General features: G+C 31.6%; 1 protein-coding gene across 2 annotated transcripts in view; it reads left to right on the top strand.

Annotated features, from left to right (window-relative positions):
• The window catches only part of eya (eya transcriptional coactivator and phosphatase 2), a 49,286-nt gene that overhangs the window by 26,098 nt on the left and 3,024 nt on the right, over nucleotides 1-20,164 (top strand). For both annotated transcript variants that reach the window (XM_088193163.1, XM_088193164.1), the window contains 6 exons: nucleotides 14,415-15,089; nucleotides 17,082-17,192; nucleotides 17,259-17,433; nucleotides 17,495-17,742; nucleotides 17,818-17,989; nucleotides 18,066-18,155. In XM_088193163.1, coding sequence (XP_088049289.1) covers nucleotides 14,415-15,089; nucleotides 17,082-17,192; nucleotides 17,259-17,433; nucleotides 17,495-17,742; nucleotides 17,818-17,989; nucleotides 18,066-18,155 — 1,471 coding nt within the window. The remainder of the gene's footprint in view (nucleotides 1-14,414; nucleotides 15,090-17,081; nucleotides 17,193-17,258; nucleotides 17,434-17,494; nucleotides 17,743-17,817; nucleotides 17,990-18,065; nucleotides 18,156-20,164) is intronic.

Here is a 20,164-nt window from a genome sequence, read left to right as displayed (position 1 = left end):
ATTTAATCCTTTAACCGGAAAGTATTCGAAATTGTAGTATGTTTTTAATATTTAATATACTTTTACCAAAAAATGGGGATATTTTTTTTATTTATTTATATAAAATATCCGCGATAGTTTGAATCTAATATGATATTTATCGTAGCGAAAGCTTTCTTTCTTTTTACATGCGGTGCTTTTTAGTGAGTTTTTCAGTAACTAATTATTTATCGAACCATTTTTAGTGTATCTACTGATCAATAGGAATTTTTATATAAATATATAATGGCCGTGTCACCATCTGTGATATCACTTCTGTGCGATTCAGTTAAGAAATCACTAGTAAATATTATTAAGAGAGTCGCGATCGCGTCCCTTATTCCTTTGCGCCCAGGACGTCAGCGCTTAAGAACACTCCTCTTACATCCTTGCCAAACACAATGTTTTCGGGGATAACTTGCAAAGCTGGAAAAATATATATGGGATAGTGTTTTATCTATTTTAGATGTGCACCGTGTTTTTTTTTTTATTTTAACCGTAAATATTGTTTGTGTAATGGCCATCATGACGCATTGGGGAAACCTATTAAGGCATGATAGTCAAATTTGTAATAAAAAATAAATAAAATGTTATTCACTCAAATTTACTCTTTTTATATTTTTTATTTACAAATTAACGTAATTTTGGTAAAAAAAATAGCAAGGGTCCTAAATGTTTACTTTGAATGACGCCAACAGATTTAATTTCAATTTAAATTCAAAAGTTTCTACTATTTAAAAACACGATTATTAATTTAAAAAAGCCATTAAAATATATAATGCCTGCATCTATATATTTACAATAAAACAATTTTTTTCTAATCAGTAATTTCAGCTATTCTGAATTTGTTTTCAATACGGTTTTCTAAATGTTCTTCACAATTCATCGTCTTTATAAACTTTTCCTTTAAAAAATACTAAATATAATTTTTTGCGCTTGTTATTTATATATGTAATTGCATTATTTTGATATATTAAAATAATACCTGTATTTTGGGTCAGTAATTTTGATTGATTTTGATTAGTAATCTAATTAAACAGTCAGTAGTTTTAATTAATAAATGGTCAATTCATAAATTTATTGTCTACTACTACGATATAAGCGATCAGTATTTTTTTTACCATAATTATAAATTTGTTATTGTCGCATGGTCAGTAAAAAAATATACTGACTTTTTATGCCAAAAATACTCACAATTTGTTTAAAAAAAACAACTGTCAAACAAGGTAGTTTAAATGATTATTTTATAGATTTCACAATGATAGGTAATTAGCCGTGGTCAATCGACAATTTTATCGATAAGCTTATGATCTTTGGGTTATTGAAAAGTAATTGGTAATTTAAAATTTATATTGTGTAATATTTAACTGATCTTATAAAAATAATATTACATATAATCCATCCAAGATGTTAACGCTCATCATCGTTGTGTTGGAAATAAGGTTGCGTGTTTTCCGCGAATTTTTTTACACCGATAGGAGAACATTGTCAATACTAAATCAGGGCTGTTTTAAGGGTAGGGTGACCATACGTTGGAAATTGAATTAAAAATTATAATGTATTATTTTCATGTTATTGGTATTTTGTAATCAATAAAACAATTCCTGTAATATTCTATTGGTATTTTTTTTAAATATTATATTAAACAGATATTTAACCTGGAGAGTGATTCCAAAACTGCTCTCATGTTTTTGCGCTAAATATGTATATAAATAAAATAAATAACTAAGAAAGTGATATTTTACATTTTTCTCAACAAATTAAATTAAAAAAGGAATTAATTAATTTTACATGGTCACCCTATTGTATTTCTCACCAATGCTATATCGATGAGCGTTCACATCTTGGACAGACTTGTTGACGCGACTTCAAAGATTCGCATCCTTGGTCGGATTGAGGATGAATATGGGCTCGATTTTTTTTTGTTTTCAACTCACAATCTTGACCAACTCACAATTATGATTTAGTATTCATCTATGCGTATTCGCAAGCTCGTTGAATATGCAGATTTTTATATTTAACGATCGTTTTTTTCGTTATTATGTCGACTTGGTGAAGCTGCGCAGTTTCCCGGTCGGATTTGGACGTGTGTCAGGAGAGCATGTGCAAATTGATGAATGACAGTTGGCACAGGCCAGACCGAGTGGTCATGGACTGCTGACACCGTCGGCCAGTCCTTCTCAGAACGGTCTGTCGGCACCGCCTCAAAAAAGGACACTTACGAAGCTTTCGAACATGTGCTTTTGTTTGTTCAGATTCGTAGATCTCGCGCGGAAGCTTAAATTATGGCGCTTTGTCGAAATATGCATAAGTATGATTTTAATTTTAAAATAATATTTGAACGATTTGCTGTAAATCAGCGTTTCTTAATCCGATGGTGACAGACGTCAAAATAAAACGGCACGCCTTTCAAGCCGTTTTAAAATGTTATGTCATCGAGACTGAATAGATTACGAAAGCATTAACGGACCGTGGTGGACAACTAACAGACGATAGAACTAAAAAAATACAAATTTTAACGAGAAGTGATCCAAGTCGACTTTTTAGTCACTATTTTGAAACTGCATAATCATGAATAAAGAGTAGTGACATTTTCATAATCTGTTAAATCATCTATCATTTTATTTTCTGTATTTGTCTTATCATTGCGACTGGTAGCTTTCTTTCTTCCTATTTTCTATGCGTCTGATAATGTTTCTTTCACGACCATTTTTGTAAAAATCAGCCCAATTATTTGTATGAGTCGGTAATTTATTTTGAATCATATGTTTATTAGTAAATTAATTAAACTAAGTATTTTAAAAATATCTTTTGATATTTGAATAAATTACTATTATTATTATTTACTGGCATAAAATCCGACTGCGCAATCCATTCTGATACTAATTTTCTTCTTCAGTTCAATTAGCAGATTTTCAACACTCTTTTTAGTGCTTCATGTCTCGAATCCATAGAAAAATATGGAGAAGCCTTTTTTAAGATATGTTTAATCAGCAAAGGCTCACATAGAAACATGTATGAAATAATATAAAAACCATAATTGCGACCACTAATATACATTTTGACCATCAATTATTACCTTATAAAAAATATCTATTCAACAAAATCAATGTTAATTAGAAAGTACATATATAGAAATGATAAAAAAAAATTGTAGTCTATTTTATGTTAAAAATTATCACTCTGTTTATTAATTTATATGCTAATATAAAATAACTAGTATTGCATCGATATATTTTTTCGAATTATCTATTAGCTATGTTTATTGATCTTGATAAATAAAATTTATTTGGAATACATATTCATCTAAAAAATATTAATCTAATGCTAAATATTTATGAACTGCTCAAAAATATTGTTGTATATATAAAAACATGCTGCTAAATTAAAACGCTATAGATTTTTTTCAGTCACATTACGATGTTTTTATTCTACTTAAATAATATTATTTTTTATTGAGTATTATCTTTTATATTTCGTTGATTTTTCTTGCAAAAACTGCAAAATTCATATTTTTAGATTTAACAAATAAGCATGGTTATATAATAATTTGTCAAAATGATAGATTATGGCAAATAGTACTCTTTGAATCTATTTAAAATTAAGGTTTGTGTTCCATATTATAATTGATAAATACATAAATCATTTAAAAATATTGTAATTTAATGATAAATATATGTGAATTACTCAAAAATATTTTTATATTTTATAAAAACATCTTACTATTCACCCAGCTGCGTGAAAATATTATTGTTGTATTTTAAAAAGTCAGACATATATAGTTTTTACTATTACAATTTTTTACTTTTTGTTTTAAAATGTATCTTGAACATTTATGTTTCTTTACTGCTTACTGACTACTAAAATAACTGTCAGAATTCACTATATTAATAAATCAAATAGTAGATCTCTCGCTTAGTGTTGTAATTGTACTTTATTCTGCTTTCTATAATCAAATTTTTATTAATCTTTGTAAATATATGTAAATAAAAGTACTTATAAATTAAAACGTTATACATTTTACTTAATCGCATTAAAATGACTATTTCAAGCTCGTATTTTTATTATCACAAAGAATGTATTTTATATTATATAATCTGTATTTTAACCTCAAGGTCAGTTTTATGTTGACAGATGATCAGCATAATAATACATGGTCATTATCAATGTGTTTTAGGGTTAACTTGTTTGATTAGACTCGCAACATTGTAAAATGTCAACACAACAAGCCAAGCTCCGCCGCCGCTCTGTCGTTATTCCCGCTTCGTTCGTCGTTCAGAATACTTTTGCGTCCTATATACAATTAAATTCATTCGTTGAGAATTATTCATAGGATGCTTAATTTCTGATCAACAGTTTTGGTGCGAGCAAGATATTTATAAAATTAATAATTTATTGCCTATTTATATTTATAAATAATATAATATTTTTTTAATTTACATAATCGTCCTATATTTTTATTCTGATCGTAGGCTATTTTTATTTTAACCATTTGATATTTATTCTGATCCAGAAAAATATAATTATGACTATTCATTATTATAATTATGATCGTTCTATATTTTTATTCTGACCGTATGCTTTTTTTCTAATCTTGAATAATATAATTATGACGAAGCTATTAATACAATTCTGACCATTTTATATAATATATTGCTATCTTTTATATGATATATTACTGATTTTTTTAAGAAACTGAAAATTGTAAATATATTTTCTTTTAAAATATAAGCATTATTATGATTAATTCAAATAATAGAATATGTTACATAGTTAATTTGTAAATATTCGATACACCTGCACTTGTCACATGCGGAATCGCTGTATTTTTTAAGGTAATAAATGCCCCTTTATTGGTACAAAACGTTAATTAGAAATTTCATTATTGAAACATATTAAATAAAAAAGGAAAGCTCGTTAATAGTGATAAATATTTTTTTAATTTATTAATTTAATTTAATTTAATTTACTTTCATATTATAATTTGTCAATCTTGTAATATATATCTGTACCTAATTTTAATAAATAGTTATATATCGTGTATTTTTTACCTATTTTATAAATGGTATTTAGTACATAGTATATGTGTATATAAAAATATAAGTTATTTATTATTTATTTTTACTACTAAAATTCGTTGTTGCGTTTATTGTTTTACTTTCATCCTTGATACAGCCATTTCAATACAATATATTAAATAGCATATGCGCTAGAATGCATCTTTATCGTACACCCTTATGAAATTTGCATCAAAACATTGACCTTATATAAGTATTCCATGAATCTCGGCGTTATTTTTACAAAAAACCACCATATCGCACCGTGTGTATCAAATTACCGTCTCGAAATCTGACCCGGCTTTCATTCACAAACAATGGCAGCCACGCACTTGCACTTTCGCCGTTGTTCCACTCACTACCACTGCACACAGGTCACCTGTCATTCCACTGTCATTGACAGTAAATCGGCCGACTGACGGCACATAAAAGCTCACTAATTGACGCTGCCGCGACACCTGTGACTGACGCGGCGCATCTTGACAGGAAACCGGGGAAAAGCCGAACAGGGGTCGTCAAGCGTCGGGGAAAACCTTTTCTTTCGCTCATTGTCAACGCACAAGATGGTGTTCGTCTGCGGCCGTTTACGACCGTAGCACCTGTCATTGCACGCGCTTTGATCTCTCGTAAACACGACGACACATAAATTCAGACATCAAACAAACAACGGTTGACGACCTCTTGTATAAACGATTCGGACAAGCTGTAAAACTGTGTTGTTAAATCTACGGTAGCCGATAGTAGCTTCTACACGCTCATCTACGCAATGATTGAGAGATAATTTTAAAAGTGTTTATCTTAGCAAAGGCACAATTTAATAATAATTTGTGCTTTAAAAACATGTAAAAAATAAAATTTTTAATTATTCAAGTTATACCAATTTTTAATTTTATGAAATAAGTTATATAAATTCACGCGAGAGATTTTTATATAATAACTGCTTAATAATAATTTTATGTTGTTAGTACAAATTTATTTAATTATGCGTAATGCAGTAGCACGTAATCGGTCATCAGCACGTCACTGTTCAGTTCCTTAAGCGGCTTTATTGGCACGCAGTGGGAACGCTTGGTAACGAGCGTTCCGACGGCGACGGCACGATTTTATTGCTTTTGACGTGGATTTTTGACTTCTGAGAAGAGATAATTGTTTTTTGCGCTCTCCTGTTGGGCAAAATTTGGTTTGGATGTGCTCTATTTGATTCTCACTCGTAATAATGCTATGAAAAGTCTCAATATAAACACTTGATAATCGAGCGTTTCCACCGCGATGGCACGATTTTATTGCTTTTTACATGGACTAGAAGTTCACTATATGGCAACACTGAGCAGCAAAGAAAACACAACTAATTATCAAGTAAATATTACGAGTAGATATTTTTAATATTTTTTAATGCCTAATTAAAATATTTCGCATAAAATATGATTTCAGAAAATATGTCGCAATGGTGACTAATTTTTATATTTATTTGTAGCATAGAAAGGGTTAACACGTACCTATTATTATTTATTCAAGAAATTATAATACGATGTTTAAAATATATATAAAATGCCATTTCTGTCATGAGGCCCGGAATCATTGTTTTCCCAGGGCCCGGGTTCGCTCTCGGCGGCCCTAATCGTTAGATTTCACTGTCTGCTTAATACTTCATAGTTAATACTTTTTAAATGCACATATTACACCTTAATCCATTGATTGAATAATGGAGTTTTCTTTATAGATACATGGCGGATGAGCTGGTGCTTTATGAACGAACGTTATTCCTGCACTACACTCTCTGGAAGTTGGCCAAGGTTGGCCAAGGACGGAGAATATAGTGGGTTACTTAAGTCGAGTTCGGTTCTGCCCGCTCTAAAATCTCTCGGAAATTGTCTGAGTTTACCGAGAACGCGTAGGCGTCCTATGGTTAACACGCATATCACGTTGTAAAGTTATAATACCACATGCTTATCGGGGACTTCAACAGACTCTTACTGACATCTTTGAATATTTTAGGGCACCAAAAGGGATTAATTATATTTTTGATAGTATATTCTTCTAACAGATATCGTTACTATATTTTTTTTCATATAAAATTAAATAATTAAAAAATAATTAGTGGTACTTGATTTCGTTAAAAAAAATCGTTTCGAATATCCTTATGTATTTTCCTAGATCGGTTTTTATAAATACACACCATAACGAATTCTTATTTAGAATCGATGGCGACAAATTCTAGGATAGTCACAGATGTGGTGTTCGTATTCTGAAGTATCATTTTTTTGCCTTATGGCATTTTGCAAAAGCCGACAAAGATTTTGCGTAAATTTAATATTTACGACCGAAAAGTTTTCATTGATATTGTATTGGTGAGTGCCCATACAATCTTTTATGATTATCAGTAGCGTAATTTTATTAATATGACAATTTTAAAATTGCGATTATTTGGCACTTTTTTCGATCGCGCGCAAATATGCCGGCTGTACGTGACAAAAGCCGCCGTCCGGACGTCATTCACTATTATATTATATATCTCGAGAGCTTTTCATGTTGCAGTGAAAATACAGTACAAAGAAATATTTATAGTTAAACACGCGAAGAGAAAGACTAATAAACATACAATTGAATTCAGCACGATCTTATTTAAAGTAGACCAACGTTTTTTTTTTCAGCAGTGGTTTTGTTGCACAATTATCCAAAATAAACCAATTCAAAGGGAGATTCCAATTCGGTTTTCGCGTTTATTTAATCACTGGAACTTATTTATTGATACTGCGCTTAATGTCGCGCTTTAATTGGCTATTTATTTACCGCTCTATCCGCCCTTTGTTCCCCCACTGATTTATAACCCCCGTGGATTTCCTTTGATTTGTTTGTTGTTCTGCCACTACCACCAGTGTTATTGTCTTTTTCTGCCCGTCGGGTTTGTAAACAAGCGCCTTCTGTTTTAAAATTTCCGCGGCTAATTCCGTCCAAGAGACAGGAGAAACCGAACACCGACGATGACGCGAGTAAAATGTCCTTAATTGCCTGTGTAAAAGGGTGTTTATTATAACGCGTTTCACTCGAGACATCCTAGAATCTGATCTTCGATTCTATGGGATCGCGGGAGCAAATTACTGCCTATTAAACCACAAGTTACAACTTGGAAATAGAAATGAGGCTGCTTGTATGTCGTAAAGTCAGACAACTTGGAGCGCTAAATAGATTAGCCAGATTATAATCCATAATTTTCAATCACCTCATTGCCTTATTTGTATAAATTGCTGGAGATTCAAAAAAATAAAATAATGTATATACAGAAGCGAGGTATAAAACACATCTATATAGATATAAAAAATATATATTTTTTATTATTAACCTATAATAAAGAAGGAAATAAATGATAAAATAGTAAAACTTAAGCAATAACTAAAAAAATATATTATCAATTTCTAATACATAATTGTAAAATCATATATTACGTAAAATAATATTATTTTGTTGTACTCCCTTAAGCTTTAAAAATATTTGTCGTGGCATACTATTTCGATGACTTATATAATTTTGACTCCTTGAGTTGTGCGATCGATTTTTTTTTTCTTAATTATAGCTCAAAGAAATTCTATTCAGGGCCAGTCTTATACACATATTTTTAAAACTATTTTATTATATTATGAAATATTTTAATAAAGTATTTTTTTTTTAACCTTATCTTCAATATGATAAAAAATATATAACTAACTATTTTAGCCCGGTGTCAGGATGCAGCTACAAAATAATATAGACATACCCCTAATTGAGTAATAAAAATGCCGAATAATCTAACCAAAGATTACGGATAAGTCCCAAATTATTTTGATTTCGAGAGGTGGTGCGCTTTTTGCACGCTATTGTAATTTTTTTATCATTCGTTGTAACCTTATGGGCGTAAGCCCAATGCATTACAATGGGGTAAATCTATACCAACTGGGTAAATCAATCAGGCAATGAATACGCATCTTTCACTCTGGAAATCTGTGACATCTATATAATTAATTATAAATTAATTTATGTATTATATATTAATTTATAATCAATTTTTTTTGTTTATCGTATATTTTTTATATATTTGCAGCATTTTTTATGGATTTTTAATAATAGTATATTGCGTTTTTTTAAACGAGGGATCGAAATCATGCTTGAACGACGAAGGTGTTGTGACTAGATAGAGGAGTTAATATTGGGTGCTACGATATTACTTACAGCTTCCCACAAGCAGCTACTCATTTATAAATGTTATACATATCCTTCATAAAATAATATGTATTTCTAATGTAATATGTACTTTTAAATGTAAGTGTTCATTGAACAGAATACATAATTTATTATTTTAGAATAAACTCGAGTTTTCTGCTCATAAATCAATGATTTCAATAATACTCTCTTACCATAAAATAATTAGTTACTTGTTTTGGAGTCACAGTGATTAAAAGAAACACATATTATCTTATTACAACTCTCCCGCTGCACCCGATTTTATCTCATGGTCGAATCAATTATTCGAAATTGTATGTGTGTGTGTATGATAATATTATTTTCATAATTTATTGCGGACGTTGAAGTATGCCCTTTTGGGGTGGTCTTCATACTTTACCGCTCAGCGGTGGAAACCGTGTCGCGCGACGGGGGTTCTCCCGCCCCACCGTTTTGTCACCGCTGACAAATGGCCATCGACACTCTCGATCGAGAGATTCGTATAGGAAATCGACTGATAAATACGCACAGAGATGGATCGAGATAAGAAATGTCCGAATATGCCCACTATAATTATTGTAATTTATTACGAATCGAATGGATAAATTTTTATTTTGAAAAATGTCTTGCTACCCACGACGAATTTTGTAATCATTTTAATGCGGCGTTTTATGTTCGCCTCTTGTGTGGAGGCGCGCAAAGGGTTAAAAAGCAGCTGCCTGTTTAATTGGGATGATTATTTATGTGCATATAGAACGATAGACTAATGCCAGAAAGACCTAGGTTCGAATCTTATATAGATCATAATATTTTTTAATTTATATCATGCCTGAGAGATCAGATTATATGATTATTAAATAATTATAATTCTAACTGATCATAATAGATTAGTTTTTTTTAGATTTTCCTAATCTCACGGATGAATTATTTAAATAAAAATGAGTCATGCATAGTAACATATATTTATTGTAAGCTGTAATAGTTGATTATCATTTATAAAACCTGTCACTGAATCACAGACTTTAATTTCAGTATCGTGTCTCACTACTTATTTAGTAGTTGTTGATTGTGTTGACTCGGTTGTAAATCATTATGCTAATGTCAGTCACGTTGCAATGAAGATTTAAAATAAATAAATAAATTGTATGTTTTAATCAAGCCGTGAAACATGGAAAGAAAAATTAATGATTTTGAAATCGTGTCTCAATCACCATAAATTTCCATCGAACCGTTTGTTATGAATTATATTAATTAATTATGAATACTAAATTAGCATTTACTACATGTATTTACAATTTATTCATAAATTATTATTTTTTTATGGCACTATAAAATATTCAATGTTTATTTATTATTGTTAATAATATTATAATGAATATAAAATTTATTCAGCACTACAAAACAAAATTTAATGACATTTTTAAATTATAAATCATAAACGAAAGTTATATTTCACTTTAAAATTATTTATATGCTGTACATATTTGCTTTTGAATCATATTTGATATTCGCCTTTTTAACACAGTGCGATTAGAAAGTGTTTTTCTCGACAACATTTTATTGATAAGTATTACTTGCGTTAAAAACCTTGTTTGTAATTGGAATTTTCGAGTATCGAATGTCACCCTGTCTTCACTTGGTATCGTATTATTTTACTTGATTAAATTTTAAGTAAAAATTGTATAATGTCAAAACCAGCTGTCAAATAAAACGCTTAACACTTTTTCCTTTTTGGATCGATTTCAATTCAGTGGTACGTGAGGATTGCACGTAAACGCATACCCACGTGAGTTCTATCAGTCGATTCAGTATCCATATTTAAAATCACTAATCACATAAAAATGTATACAGCCTTTATGTCAATTGAAAGTGTGGCACCCACTTTATAAGTTTAGATACATATTCTATCCCATGAAAATTAATAATTTGTCTCTCTCCACTCTGATTTAGTACTACTTTTAGTACTATATACTTGCCCAGAACATTCTTAATCCACACTGCTGTATCCATCAATATTTTTTTCCCCTTACTTATATTTTTACTCTTCTTATCCTTATTTATCACTCCCGTTTATTGTTATATTATGATTCAGTATCCATATTTAAAATCAATGTGACAATGGAGAGCGCAAAAAAACAATTATCACTTCTCAGAAGTCAAAAATCCACGTCAAAAGCAATAAAATCGTGTCGGCGCCCACTGCGACGGCATGATTTTTTTGCTTTTGACGTGGATTTTTGACTTCTGAGAAGTGATAATTGTTTTTTGCGCTCTCCTATTGACCAAGATTCGGTTTGAATATATTTTGGTCTGCCCTCTTTTATTAGAAGTCCATAGTTATATCGGTAAGGATAGCTATCATATTTTTAAAACATAGTGTAATATTGAAATTCAAACAAATTATGGAGCAATATGTGAGATGCGATGTCTGTCTATACTTATTCTTCCGCTTATTTTCTCCTGAGAGATGAGTTGACTTAGTTTGTATTTTGGACTTGACGTTAGGTTTGGGTTTGAACAGCAAATGGACGTTTCGCAACTGTCAAATTGAGTTTCATTGACATTTTAGAGCAGCGTATAAGCGCCTATCGGTTAAATTATATTTTCGCTAGAAGAAATATATATCTACTAGTGACTTTACTGGTGAAAATATAACTTTACCAAAAAATACACATTCACTGTAACATTTATACATCAAATGTAAATAAATAATGATAATTATGTAAATATATATATAAATATATATTACATATAGAAAAGTTTAAATCGTAAAATTTTGCAAGCACCTGCCAGATAATTTATATTTTCACTGGTAAAATATATATCTACTGGTGAAAATGTATTCTGATATGATTTTTTTTAAAGACATATTTAAAAAAATAATTTTGGAATAGATTCAAGACTGATTTTCTTTTAGGAATAACCATATGAAACTTTGTTTTATTTATTTATTTATTTTGCTGCATTAAATCTAGTTGTCAAATTACTGATAAAACAATCCATAAAAACATTAAATTTATGTAATTCAGCTGGTGCTGTTGTTGATTTTTCGTTATTTCTTTGCTTCTTCCTTAGGTATTCGATCTGAAAATTCAGGTCGAATACCTAAATGTACTGCTACTAATTTACATTCGTTGAATATGTCTTCTCGTTTCTAATATTTCTTAAACGTTCAAAAAGCAATAAAGTCAACAATAATTTGCAAACAATTTTTAACACAAACCGAGCCGCCCCAAAAAACTACAATCTGTCCCTTTGAATAATAATGTTTATTGTTAAAATACTAACTAGAAAGTGGGTGCTTTTGAAGGCAATGTTCCGCTTCTTTTATTTCTTGTATGTATAAAATACATCAGTACATACATCTAAAACAGCTGTAGTTTAGTTCAGATTCACTATTTGAGGTCGATTTTTATTTTTTTATAAATATATGCTTGTTATGATTTTTCCAAAGTCGGGCCCTTCAATAACGGGTCCCGGGAATTTGTTCCCCTCTTGGCATAAGAATATAAGAACTATATCAAGCTAGATTACAGATACGCGTAATCAACTGCTAGTGTGAAAACTTTATAAAAATCTCTGGTTTATAAAAGGGCTCAAAATATATCCAATATTTTAACTTACACGAAATTATGTCAATATCCAAGCATTCTATTCGCTCCCACTTCTACGAAACATGGACATTACATTTGGGATCTACGAGTTTGATCTATGTCTTATGATAAGCTATTGTTTTCTAAATTTATGTTTGTTTATCAGTACTTTATTCGAACACAATAATGCCGTATAAATTTGTCACCTGCGTCAAAATATGCAGCGACTTCCTGGCCACCCTGTGCCTCCAGCTGGCCAAGAGCGAGCAGAACCGGTCTAGCACGGATTCCCGTAAAGATTTATTTTTATTGCTCTCTCTGAAAGTTATAACGTTTTTATTACGTGCCCCCTTTTGTTTCGCCTTTGTCTCCGGACATTTTCCATAATTTAACAATTTAGCCAATTACTGCCGCCAAAACCGAATGGGTTCCCATAATTTCGTATTCGGACTCGCGTTTTACGACTCCACTGCCAATTATTTGTATCTACAGCATATCTTTACTACCCGAATCCTAAATAATCAAATTCTAGACGTTATTATAATAATATCGATTAAAAATTCACACGCATAACGATGATGAATATCATCATAACTCATGTTTTAAATATTAAAAAATGTATTCTTAAGTGGAAAAATAAAGTACAATTATATTCGCTGTAATCGTAGATAATCAATAATTTATTACAGTCAGTGAAATAATGTGTACTTTGAGATTCTAAACTTAGATTATTTTTTTCTTTGAACTCATCGAAGTGCATCGCTAACGTTGACCGCATGTCCTTTCTATAAGAATATTTTTTTTATTATTTCAAATGTAAATTGTTTGTAATAAATTTATTTTTTATTATAAGATCTCCCTTTCGTTTGTTCAACGAAAGGGTTAACAGCTGACAAATGTACATCATCTTGCACCCATGCATAGTTGAAGTGAGTCAGTCGTGAGCTAGAGAAATTAAAAAAAATTAAATTTTAGCTTATTTACCAAATAAATTATATATGTATTATAAAGATTTTTGAAACAACAAAAACTCTCGTACGGTGCGCACTGGGGTCATGAAAATTGCACAACTTATTATTATATATCTGGATATTTTTAAGTCAGCGCAATTTTATTAATCTCAATCTTAAATTCCCAACGTTATTTTTATCATTAGCTATGGAACTCTTAAATATTCACTTAACAAAGACGATACGCAACATCAAACGACCGAAACCAAATAAAATATCAGGTTGTTGGATAGTCGTAGTCCTTGGGGGTTGTTAGTGAGGATATTAGGGCTGCCACTAAAGCAGGTCCAAGATTAACGATACAGAAATTAGCACAAAAGCTCAACGTGTCGCTTACACCAGTTCACGTGTGCTAATTATCAGAACATGGGTATTTCATTAAATGTCTGACTGAGGAAAACCTCGCGTAGCCAATGTCAATATGACAAAAATCAATAATTTTAGAACAGAAAGAGTATTTTTGAATATGATAGAGCATTATGAGTTAATGGTTTTTAACACACGTTTTCAAATGACTAATGTATTTCTCTTTATTTTTACAGACTATCCATCGAGAATCCAAGTCCCAGCGACAGTCAATCTGAATCTACTTGCGGTTCGCCCGCCTGCTTGCTTCCAGACCAGTCTCTGCATCCAGCTCTCCTCTCGACGCCCACGACAATCTCAAACTCACTGCTCCCTCCGTTTTATTACAACGGTTCGTCGTCCTCGTCTTCTTGCGTGATATCCTCGCCATCCATAGACACATCTCTATCGTCTTCCAACTGCTCCTTAGTACCCACGTCCAACGGAAACAACCATTTCTCCTGCAACCCCAATGCCACGTCTCTACCCTCGTCGCCAAACATTACTTCGTCTCCTCTGAACCACTGCTCCCTGTCCGCGTACCTATCTTCTTCGGACTGCCAACCCTTATGCCTGAATCCTTCCACTAATCTACTGTCCATAGACCAGTCGAGTGGATGCGGAGGTTCTCCCGGACCTCTCATCGGAGGCGAAGGCCTCTGCTCTTCGGTCGCAGCCTCTACAGCTGTGGCTTGGTTGATGAATGATACTTCTGGGGGCGGAGTGAAAAGCGAGGTGCGGAGCCCGGGACTGGGCGAGGGAGAGGGACCCCCAGGAGTCGGCGTGGGGGGCGCTGCGCCCCTTTACTGTGCGGGGGGAGACGCCCTGACCGCGTTTGACACTCCATCCAACGCTTACCATTACTATAACAGGTAAATTTAATCTAACTACTTGATTTGCTGTACAAACACCTACAAAAGTATACATGTAATGCCTTATAATCTTCCTTACATTCAGGTACTTCTAAAAATACGCTGATTCTTGATTGTGTTATATACGAGTACTAATAAAAATCAATAAGATGACTGTGTACAAAAACATGTATGTCCCATTGTGTTCCATATTTTCATTCATTTATTGTCGGAAAATATATTTTTGTCAGATCTTTTTTTTTGGAACAATAAATTTAAAAAATCATTGTCTTTAATCGACCGCTTCTGGATGTCTTCTAAATTTTTATTTATGGCCCAGAGCACCACTTGCCGAATTATTCCAGTGAAATACAGGCTTGGCCATACTTATAGGGCACCCCAATAAATGAGTTATAAATAAAAAACTGACTAAAGTTGTTTCAAGTGCTTATTTTGAATATTTAGTAGGCCCACCCTTAGCTTTAGTTACAGATGCAACATTTTTTACCATACTGTCAACTAATGACTTGCGGGTGGATAGAGATAATTTTTCTCGCAGCATAATTTTGGGTTTGCAATTGTGTTGGGCAGCCATTTCTTTTAATATTTCCCATAAATTCTCTATAGGATTTAAATCTGGTGACTATCTTAAAAGCGTCAAACCTTTTGGAGCAAACTAACCCCTGATTTTTAGCGAAGTATGGCATGGAGCGTTTCTTGCTGGAATCGGATGATAGCGTGGTCTGTGCTTGGAAATATTTTTCGGTATGAATCCATTAAACTGGATTCTAACATTAAAATATAAATATCACTATTCATACTAACCTCCCGAGTGTACAAATTTCCTACCCCTGCTGCTGCCATGCAACTCCAAACCATAATGCTTCCGCCACAATATTTGACTTTGGGTACTACGCAATCATTTAGATATTCTTCTCTGACTCTTCGACGTACATATTATATAAAAACTAAAATTTTGCCTATAACTATTCTACCAAAATATAAAATAATAATGGTAACCTAAATATTTCTAGAGAGAATATCGATTATAAATACTAAATTTAAACTCATAAAACAGCTACATAATTATGAAATTACATCTGCCGATGACTTACACATCCCTCAAACATTTTCTTTTAAGTTTAATACAACTTCTTTAAGCATTTAAAACCTTTAATGATTTACCATAATCAACTCTGGATAATTGCAAAAAAATTAAAAAATATTTTTTTAAAGAATTCATTCAACTTTAATAAAATAAAATTATGTCAATAAATAATTCATCCCTAATAACACTGTAAATTGGGGGCGTGCTATTCGGATGCCCGTTACTTTATGTGTGAGAGAGCCAAAGGGAGGATATCTTACCATACGCGCCTGATTTGTACGAACATATTGCAAAAAATGTATGAGTATTTTCTAGTCCTCCAACTACACGCTCCCAAATAGCACGTCCTCAATTTACTGTGTTATTGGGGGGTCTACTGTATATCATAATTATATAATTGCTACTTTTGTCTTCCTTTAAGATGTTTCTATTTCTTATTTATTCTTTTAAAATTTAATTTCGAGGTTATGTAGATGAAAAAGATACGTACCTCATAAAAAAAACTTATCGATAAACAATATATGATCGTTTTTTAACTATAAAACTAAGAGTCTTCCTTGACGTAGTACTTGAATAAACTAGTTTGTTTATCAATTATTTATTTTGTCTATAATAGAACTAAAAGTACTGTACATTTGGACTGTAACATATATACTACATATTTATTTAGGTTTAGAATATTTTAAAAAGATTGCACAAGTTGGATGTAATAAAAAATGTTGAATTAACGTCTGTTTGTTCGGCGCTTCTCTTACGCAACTAAAACGATCCACTTCTCGATCGTATTGTAAGGTATCCTTACTAACAACAAAAAGCGATCTGCACAATAGTTGAACACTAAAATTACTTCAAAATAAACAGCGGATGCTCATAATATGTGTTTATTAATTTTTTAACTTTTCCAGTATGCAGCAATACTCTGCCGGTTCGGCAGCTGCCTACCATGTCAACTCAGCAGCTTCTTTCTATGGACAATCACCGTACTCTGCCTATCCAACCTCACCGCCAACGCCAAGGTTAGATTTTAAACTAAATCAATTCAATCGATCTAGAACTTGACCATTCTAAATATATCTATACAGATCTTCTTGCAAAGGCACACCTTCTTATTTGAGTCCCTATGGAAGTATGACAACTACCGGAGGAGCAGCCGGTGGATCTTTAGGCGGAGTGCAATCAGCATATGGAACACCTTACGGAAATCCATACAGCAATCCCTTCGTATCGACAGCTCAAAGCTTTTCAACTGCCCAACAAGTATGTTAATAATATTTTCGATTACATAATCAAGCATTTACTATAAAATTACTTTGAACAGGATTATTGTGGATATGGAACCGGAGGATACGGCGATGCCGGAGTGTCCGGAGGCATGTCGAGTAGTGCCTACGGTTCGTATTATGGCAGCGCTGCTTATGCAGTGAGTCCGCCGAGCAGCGGCGGTAGCGCCGCTTATCATCTATCGACAGCTCTGCCCGAATCGCCTTCTTCAGTGCTTCCATTAACCGAAACTAGTCCATTGTCGCCAGTTAAGAGCGAATCTAGCAGAAAGTGTAGCGTATCAGTGTGAGTATTAATTCAATCATAACTAATTATATAATTAAATAAAACACATTTTAATAATAATGTGTTACTTTACAGAGACGGTAGTACAAAGCAGCCGAGAGGAAGAGGTCGGAGACAGACGGCGGCTTCGCCTTCACAGCCTCTACCGGAGCCAGCCACTGATCGTGTGTTTATATGGGATCTAGACGAAACGATTATAATCTTCCACACTCTTCTCACCGGAGATTATGCCGTCAAATTTAATAAAGTGAATAACTTGAGATTTACTTTTGAATCTTATTAATTAGAATTGATTTGTATTGATATTGGAATTTTTTCTTCAGGACGTAGAACATGTTAGACAATTAGGTTATAGAATGGAAGAGATGATATTCAGTCTGGCAGATACGCACTTTTTCTTCAATGATATTGAGGTATGTATGTATTATATATAATCTATCTATTCTATATAGGTAATGCAATAATACTGGTATTTTCGAGAGAACAGTCAATACCGATAGTATTGACATTATTACTATTATTTAAATTAATTGACTGAAAAATCAGCTTTTTCCACGTGGGGCAAAAGTTGGCAAGTCAGTGGTCTGTTTTTTAATATTTCATCTAAACTGAATTTTGACCAATAGGAGAGCGCAAAAAACAATTATCATTTCTCAGAAGTCAAAAATTCACGTCAAAAGCAATAAATCGATCAAAAATATCGAACCGTTTGTTATGAATTATATTAATTAATTATGAATACAAAATTAGCATTTTCTACATGTATTTATAAAATCTTTATAAATTATTATTTTTTATGGCACTATAAAATATTCAATGTTTATTTATTATTGTTAATAATATTATAATGAATATAAAATTTATTCAGCACTACAAAACAAAATTTAATGCCATTTTTAAATTATAAATCATAAACGAAAGTTATATTTCACTTTAAAATTATTTATATGCTGTACATATTTGCTTTTGAATCATTTGATATTCGCCTTTTTAACACAGTGCGATTAGAAAGTGTTTTTCTCGACAATATTTTATTGATAAGTATTACTCGCGTTAAAAACCTTGTTTGTAATTGGAATTTTCGAGTATCGAATGTCGCCCTGTCTTCTCTTGGTATCGTATTATTTTACTTGATTAAATTTTAATTTAAAAATTGTATAATGTCAAAACCAGCTGTCAAATAAAACGCTTAACAGTTTTTCCTTTTTGGATCGATTTCAATTCAGTTGTACGTGAGGATTGCACGTAAACGCATACCCACGTGAGTTCTATCAGTCGATTCAGTATCCATATTTAAAATCACTAATCACATAAAAATCTATACAGCCTTTATGTCAATTGAAAGTGTGGCACCCACTTTATAAATTTAGATACATATTCTATCCCATGAAAATTAATAATTTGTCTCCCTCCACTCTGATTTAGTACTACTTTTAGTACTATTATATATATAATACTTGCCCAGAACATTCTTAATCCACACTGCTATATCCATCAATATTTTTTCCCCTTACTTATATTTTTACTCTTCTTATCCTTATTTATCACTCCCGTTTATTGTGATATTATGATTCAGTATCCATATTTAAAATCAATGTGACAATAGGAGAGCGCAAAAAACAATTATCACTTCTCAGAAATCAAAAATCCACGTCAAAAGCAAAAAAATCGTGCCGTCGCAGTGGGACCGCTTGTTACCAAGTGTTCTTAATGTGACGGCGCCGACACGATTTTATTGCTTTTGACGTGAATTTTTTACTTCTGAGAAGTAATAATTGTTTTTGCGCTCTCCTATTGACCAAATATCGGTTTAATATACTCTTACATCAGAAGGTCATAGTAATATCGATAAGGATAGCTATCAAATTTTTAATTTACATATTTTTCCAAGTGCAGACAAACTATGGAGCGATATGGGAGACGCGACGTTTATCTGTACTTTTACTTATTTATCCCTGAGAGTTGAGTTGACATAATTTGTACTTAGGATTTGACCTAACTAAAATTAGTTTTAGAACTTTTATTATGTCAAGTTGGATTTGGTTAATAATTATTCTACCAAAATATGATCTAATAATGGTAACCAAAAAAAATGCTAGATAGAAAATCGAAATACTAAATTTAAATTCAGAAAACAGCTACATAATTATGAAATTAGATCTGCCAATGATTTACACATCCCTCAAGCATTTTCTGTAAAGTTTGGTACAATTTTTTATAAATATAAATTGCATTTAAAACCTTTAATAATTTACCAAAATAAACTAGAAATAATTTCAAAGAAATTAAAAAATATATTTTTAATTAATTCATGCAACTTTAATCAATTAAAACTAAGTTAATATATAATACATTAATATTATATCATTGTATTTACTATTTAATTTTTCGTATTTACTATTTTAAAATTTAATAATAAATA

The sequence above is a fragment of the Plectrocnemia conspersa genome, unplaced genomic scaffold, assembly GCF_051122295.1.
Source record: "Plectrocnemia conspersa isolate PC_06_02 unplaced genomic scaffold, ASM5112229v1 ptg000009l, whole genome shotgun sequence".
Classification (NCBI taxonomy): domain Eukaryota; kingdom Metazoa; phylum Arthropoda; class Insecta; order Trichoptera; family Polycentropodidae; genus Plectrocnemia; species Plectrocnemia conspersa.
The sequence above is the reverse complement of the archived record's forward strand: the minus strand, read 5'-3'. Positions and strand labels throughout refer to the sequence as shown.